The sequence below is a fragment of the Bos grunniens genome, chromosome X (assembly GCF_055505025.1).
Source record: "Bos grunniens cultivar Pamir isolate PY7600 chromosome X, Bosgru_T2T1.0, whole genome shotgun sequence".
In the NCBI taxonomy this organism is placed as follows: domain Eukaryota; kingdom Metazoa; phylum Chordata; class Mammalia; order Artiodactyla; family Bovidae; genus Bos; species Bos grunniens.
The window spans coordinates 127,471,786-127,478,976 of NC_141194.1; the positions used below are offsets into that span (position 1 = coordinate 127,471,786).

Consider the following 7,191-nt stretch of genomic DNA (forward strand, 5'->3'; position numbering starts at 1 on the left):
TCTTCTTTTGGGAGGATGGGAACCCTTCATTGTTGTAGACCTCCGTGAACTCTGAAAAGGTCTCAATTCAACTTCACAATTGTCTTTATCTCTAGAATGTCATTTAACATCCAATACTTGAAAGTTGATTGATAAGCTTTCATATTATGAGTTAAATATTGCTCCTTATAAAGACCTAAAAATGATTTTTAAAATTCTAGCTGTATTATTTTCATACTTTCAGATGTCAACAATCTCCACCAACCTCATTGTTTGGGGATGAGAGTGGGATGTGAAAGTGGAAGCAAAAGTGTTCCAAATGTCTTGATTATGGTAAAATAGAAGAGAGCAGAGGCACAAAGCAAATATATTCTGAAAGCCTCATTTTTGTTGACAGAGGTGAAGCAGGACAAAAGAGAACACTTTATTGTGGCAAAGAGTACTTATCTCTAACATCATACACAAAAATAAACTCAAAATGGATTAAGATCTAAATGTAAGACCAGAAACTATAAAATTCTAAGAGAAAAACCTAAGCAGAACATTCTCTGACATAAATTACAACAAGATCCTCTATGACCCACATCCCAGAGTAATGGAAATAAAAACAAAAATAGACAAATGGGACCTAATTAAACTTAAAAGCTTTTTCACAACAAAGGAAACTATAAGTAAGGTGAAAAGGCAGCCTTCAGAATGGGAGAAAATAATAGCAAATGAAACAACTGAAAAAGAATTAATCTCCAAAATATACAAGCAGCTCATGTAGCTCATACCAGGAAAATGAACGACTCAATCAAAAAGTGGGCAAAAGAACTAAACAGACATTTCTCCAAAGAAAACATACAGATGGCTAATAAACACATGAAAAGATGCTCAACACCTTTCATTATTAGAGAAATGCAAATCAAAACCACAATGAGGTACCATTTCACATGGGTCAGAATGGCTGCCATTAAAAAAAATCTACAAACAATAAATGCTGGAGAGGGTGTAGAGAAAAGGGAACCCTCTTACACTGTTGGTGGGAATGCAAACTAGTACAGCCATTGTGGAGAATAGTGTGGAGATTCCCTAAAAAACTGGAAATAGAACTGCTATACTACCCAGCAATCCCACTGCTGGGCATACACACCAAAGAAACCAGAATTGAAAGAGACACGTGTACCCCAATGTTCACTGCAGCACTGTTTACAAAAGCCAGGACATGGAAGCAACCTGTCTGCTGTCTATCAGCAGACAAATGGATAAGGCAGTTGTGGTACATATACACAATGAAATATTACTCAGCTATAAAAAAGAACACATTTGAGTCAGTTCTAATGAGGTGGATGAAACTGGAGCCTATTATACAGAGTGAAGTAAGTCAGAAAGATAAACACCAATACAGTATATTAACGCATATATTTGGAATTTAGAAAGATGGTAATGTCAACCCTATATGCAAGACAGCAAAAGAGACACAGATGTAAAGAACAGACTTTTGGACTCTGTGGGAGAAGGTGAGGGTGGGATGATTTGAGAGAATAGCATTGAAACATGTATATTACCATATGTAAAATAGATGACCAGTGCAAGTTCGATGCATGAAGCAGGGCACTCAAAGCTGGTGCTCTGGGACAACCTAGAGGGATGGGATGGGGAGGGAGGTGGGAGGGGGGTTCAGGATCGGGGGACACATGTGCACCCATGGCTGACTCATGTCAATGTATGGCAAAAACCACCACAATATTGTAAAGTAATTAGCCTCTAATGAAAATAAATTACTTAATTAAAAAAAAACTTAAAAAAAGAGTACTTATCATTGGGATATTATATCTTGATTGAAAATTTAAAATTTAATAATGATAGGGGCAAACAGATATTGCCTCACACTACTAGTGAGAATGTAACTTGAAAATCTTGCTGAGGTGAGACTTTGATGGGTCAAAATAGTGTTATATGGACTTTGATCTATACGCTCATTTTAGGACTCTAGCCTAATGACCTTATAAAGAATGTGCTTGCTTCTAGTGAGTTTAAATATGCAATCCTCCACTCAGCTTGCACAACAGGTATGGCTGCTGTCTTTAGCTCAATGCCCAAATTCAGGCTAACTATATCCATAGGTCCAACAAGGTTCTGAAATTCTAAATGTCCCTCCTTTGATCATGTGACAGTATGCTTTCAGCTGCCATGAGACAGAGAAACAGCAGCAGCAGGGAGAGGGAAATAGGTTCTGGGGTCAGTAGGGCACTGGAGGCAGGGTCTTTGCTATCAGAAGGCTAGATGGCAGGCCATTGGAGTTGGGGTGGCATCCTTGAGGTTGGGGGGGTAGAAACTGAAAGAGAAAGTTGCTCAGCCATGTTTGACTCTTTGCGACCCCACGGACTACAAGGTCCATGGAATTCTCCAGGCCAGAATACTGGAGTCGGTAGCTGTTCCCTTCTCCAGAGGATCTTCCCAACCCAGGGATCAAACCCAGGTCTCCCACACTGCAGGCGGATTCTTTACTGGCTGAGCCACCAGGGAAGCCCAAGAATACTGGAGTGGGTAGCCTATCCCTTCTCCAGTGGATTTTCCTGACCCAGGAATCGAACTGGGGCCTCCTGCATTGCAGGTGGATTCTTTACCACCTGAGCTACCAAGGAGGGCAGAATGGATTTGGTGACTGTCTGTGGATAATCAATAAGAGGGAGGGCACGAAGAGCACTTGGGTTAAGTGAGGGATGATTGTGTGACCTGCAAGGGGACTAAAAGGAGCAGAATATACAGGGAAGATTAGGAGTTCTGGTCTGGGCTTGTGACTGCTGAATCCGGCCAGGCAGCCTCCTCTGGCCCATAACCTCCCTTGTCATGATGTCAGGGATTTCCTCCACATACAAACGTAAACACAAAGTCCAGATACTTTCCATCTGCGGTCTGTGATTAGCTGTTGTGGTGGGAAGGTAGAGAGAGGTCTTGATGGATCCCACTATGTATTAACTGGTATACTGCTTTTATTTCCTCCTCTTCAGGCATTCCACTTCACCATGCTACTAGTCTGACTTCATGATGGGCTTTCATTTTACTTTATTTTCATTTCATTTCATTGAGCATGTGTGTTTTGACTGATTTTGTCCTTTCCATACCCGGTGTCATTAGATGTGCTGCTTTTCATTATAGACTCATTACTGTTCAGAACTGCTTGACATAAACTGAAGTAGTCACACTACCACCGTGATGGAAGCCAAAGTATGTCAACACCTGTATAAGCAAGCAGGGCATCAGATGCCTGCAAAGGTTACTGGAGGAAAATGTAGCACCCAGGATTCCTGGTACTCTCTCATACTACTCTTTCGGTTCCCTCCAAGTTTCTGGTAGACAAATCAGGGACACTCACAAAGGGTCCATATGGAATCCCCTTCCCTACTTCATCTCTTCCCTAGGGCTGCCTTTGTGTACAGGGGTTAACTTAGGCCACTGGGGAATAATGAGGTGTTTCACCAGTACAGCCTATAAAGATTTCCCTGAGACCCAAGAGTCCCCTGTGACACTGAAGCACCCAAAGGCCACTTTATTCTCATATTAAATTTTTGTGGATTTCAGCATGACAAAATCTCTCTGTATTATTTCAAACATGGGTTTCAAGTCATTATTGGCCTCAAGCACAAACAAAAATGATTAATTATGTTTTTCTATAATCCGTCATGTGTTCATCTTCTCTTTTGACAATCTTTATATTTCTCTCTCCTTCTTAGGTAATGATTCTTGATTGTATATTGAGGATATTAATAGAATGAGGTGAGGGAAACAACCTAACCTAAGAATGACAATTGTAAAGGGGGCACTTATAAAGTTATGAGGAAAAAAGCCTCCCTTCTGCCTTAAAAATGCCATTCCTTTGTATCAGTACAGAAACTTGCTAAGACATTCAAGATTAATTCTTGCAAAATGTTGCCTCTCCCCAAAACATTTGTTATCACAAAAAAGGACCTGGTATGGTACAAGTGGTATAGACAAAAGAATAATGCCTAACAGAGCCATTCTAGCAGGAAGAAGAAAACTGCAGGGGCATTTTTGTTGAGGGAGGCAAGGGGTTACCAACACTGTTCAAAGGATACCGAGTTGTCCCAGGCCATTCTACCTACCTTGAGAGACAGATGGACACAGACTGTAGGGAATATGCTGGATCTACACCATAAACTGCTTCCAAGCACTTCTCAAACCACTTTAGCAGAATCTACATTTAAAACCAAACAGTGAATATGCTTAACACAATTATCTTTCACACCCATCCAGAATGGCTGACCTCCAGCAACTTAAATTGGAATCTCAAAATTAGCCAGCTGTCAATTATTTTAAGAACTTATGTATCATAAAACTCCAATTCAGTAAGTGATGCAAATTTTGCCTCTCACGTTAAAATTTTGGCCTGCTGCTGCTGCTGCTGCTAAGTCGCTTCAGTCGTGTCCGACTCTGTGCGACCCCATAGACGGCAGCCCACCAGGCTCCCCCGTCCCTGAGATTCTCCAGGCAAGAACACTGGAGTGGTTTGCCATTTCCTTCTCCAATGCATGAAAGTGAAAAGTGAAAGTGAAGTTGCTCAGTCGTGCCTGACTCTTAGCAACCACATGGACTGGAGCCTACCAGGCTCCTCCATCCATGGGATTTTCCAGGCAAGAGTACTGGAGTGGGGTGCCATTGCCTTCTCTGAATTTTGGCCTATTATATGCCAAAGGCAAGTTAATATTGTTTCCACTATTTCTGGTGATACTGAAAAAAAAAATCCTAATACAAAATGAGGACAATGTATTAGTACCTCCAGCTCCACCTAAGTCATATGAACCAGTGCTCAAGTTTACCTGTTCAAATTAAGAGAGAGTCAATAAAGTGAAAAACCACTGTAATGATTAATTCTTCTCTGCCCTGTTCAGGAAAAATCACCCAAAGTAGAAATGAGGCAGACTTGATTCAGTATCCTTCTGTAACTCCATCTTTTTATCAGACTCTACTGAAATTTTAACCTTCCCTAGACATAGATGAAGCAGCAGCACTGGTGATTTAACAGGTTAGCATGAAGAGAAGTAGTAAGGAGTACCATTTTTGCTTTTCTGCCCATTGCAGAAAGTTATAATTTTATTTTCCTGCAGGCTCTCAACCAGGTTTCTACCTAGATTAATAAGAGCAGTTCTGAACTTCCTCCTCTTCCATTTAACAATCAAGGCTCCATAAATGTAAATGCTTTTTCTGAACCACCTGTCATTCTGCTAGTTTCCTGAGTAATAGATTAAATAAAACTTTGACAGGTTTTCACCAACAAATGTATGTGATTCCTCATTTGTAAAAATTAGCTATTATGCTTTCAAAAGCAGCTTTTTGGAAAAGAGAAACTCTTTCCCCAAAGTCTCCTAACTGTTCTTCCTGACATTGCCTTGACCAAAAATTTGATCCAGATCCATTTCCCAAGGAAGGGGCATGGAACTGACTGGTTTGGAGGAGTCAACATCTGAAACTGAATGATCACCAGCAGGGTCTCCATTACCAGGACCACCACAGGGCTATCTTTTTTGCTGGATAATACAAGACACCATATCAGCCACAGAATGGCAGAGGACATACCTTCTGAGCAAGTCATGGACCCCACTTATTGGACCATGGAGGGAGAGGTGTCATATTCATGGAGACTCAATTTCTTTCTGAACATCATCTGATATTTATTGAAAATAAGGGAAAAAAAGTTTGTCCCGGTAGTGTAGAAGAGCTAGGCAGAATGCAGCGGCTACTGTGCTGAACAAAAGGCACACATCAGAGAGACAGCTGCACATTCAGAAGAGAACTGGATTCTGGGTGAAACCAACAGGTCCACAGGAGACAATGAGTGACTCGATTTGACTGCCAGGCAGCCCTGGGACCTGGCGGTCACACCCAGCAGGAACAGAAGATGTCTCTGGGATAGGAAAGACCTGGGTCTCATCACAGATGAAAGGCTGGCCGGCCCCTCCAGGACGGTGGTGAGCTGTTGGAATCCTTGTTTGTCCAGAGGCTGTGGCCACCTCAGACACCTCCCGGGTGAGTCCAGATAGCCAAAGACTATAGGCTGCAGGTGGGATGCGGTGCATGGTGATGGCCACAACAGCGCAGGTCTCTGGCCACCCAGAGGCGGGCCTGGGAGTCTGGCAGGGGGCGGGTGGTTGGCAGCGGCCGGGTGTGGGTGATCTGCCCAGTGGATAACAGGAGCCCGGCTTGCAGTTGGAGAGCAGGACCGAGTCCAAGTGTGCAGGGGAGAGGCCGGGCTGACCCGAGAGGGCGGCTGCACCAGCTAGAACCTGGAGCGCTATTCCTGGAACAAAAGCCAGCACTACGCGGGAGGGGACATGAGCACGGGGGAAATCGCGGCCACCCGAAGGTGAGGGGGGACACGGCGGGAGGACGCCTGTGGCGATCTGGGAGGCGGCGACTGGCGCGGCGGACCCTCCCCCGAGCACCCGCCCCCAGACCCGAGGCGCTCCCGGCCTAGAAGTCCTCGTCTTCCACCCATCCAAACACCCGCTTCATCTCGGCCAGAAAACCCAGTAATCGTTGAGGAGGGGGCTCTGCTTCCTGATATAGGGGATCACTCACTGCAGGGCTGGCCCGGTCATGCAGGTGATGAGGAACGTCACCTTCAGGGCATCGTTGGTGAACAGGTTCTCGTCCACTAGCATGTAGGCGCCCGTCTGCACGATAAACTCCGGGAGCCGGTCGGTGTCGCAGTCAAACGTCTCGGGGAAGGGATCAGGTTCCTCCACCGACGTGTCTGGGGCCGAATAGGCAGGGCCAGGAGGCCCTTGATCAGCTGCACTCAGCTGTCCATTGAGCCTCGCTCGCTTTGCTGGGCTCTGCAAGGTGCACGATGGTCCTCGAGGAGGCGTGGCAGGAAGTGCGTGTATTCTGAGGCTTCCCAGGCCTGCGGTGGGCTGGGCCATGGGCGGTCTCCAGAGCTCGGGAAGCTCCGCCCACGTGGACTGGCGGTCAATAATGCGCAGGCGCAACAGGAAGCCTATCTCCACAGGGGTGGGGCTCCGTGCAGGAGGAGGGGGCGGAGCTAATGGACTCTCGAGGCAATGGAGGGGGCGGGGTGGGAGGGGCAGTGGAGGGGGCGGGGTGGGAGGGGCAGTGGAGGGGGCGGGGTGGGAGGGGCAGTGGAGGGGGCGGGGTGGGAGGGGCAGGGCCGAGTGGGTGGGGCTGGACCAAGGATTCTCTAGGTGGGCT

General features: G+C 45.6%; 1 protein-coding gene across 1 annotated transcript; it reads right to left on the minus strand.

Annotated features, from left to right (window-relative positions):
* Window positions 1–5,629: 5,629 nt before the first annotated feature.
* Window positions 5,630–6,940, minus strand: LOC147341364 (uncharacterized). Its single transcript, XM_086389209.1, has 2 exons — window positions 6,562–6,940; window positions 5,630–6,280 (listed from the first exon to the last, which is right to left on the minus strand). Exons 1-2 carry the CDS (start codon window positions 6,903–6,905, stop codon window positions 6,031–6,033), a joined length of 594 nt encoding a protein of 197 aa, XP_086245335.1. The 5' UTR covers window positions 6,906–6,940; the 3' UTR covers window positions 5,630–6,030.
* Between the last annotated feature and the right edge of the window lie 251 nt (window positions 6,941–7,191).

What these genes read in the sequence shown, in the direction of transcription:
- LOC147341364 (XM_086389209.1), bottom strand. Translation starts at nt 6,905, where the DNA reads ATGGCCCAGCCCACCGCAGGCCTGGGAAGCCTCAGAATACACGCACTT. An exon ending in ATGACCGGGCCAGCCCTGCA is followed by an intron (nt 6,281 to 6,561) that starts GTGAGTGATCCC and finishes CTTTTGTTCCAG; the next exon opens with GAATAGCGCTCCAGGTTCTA.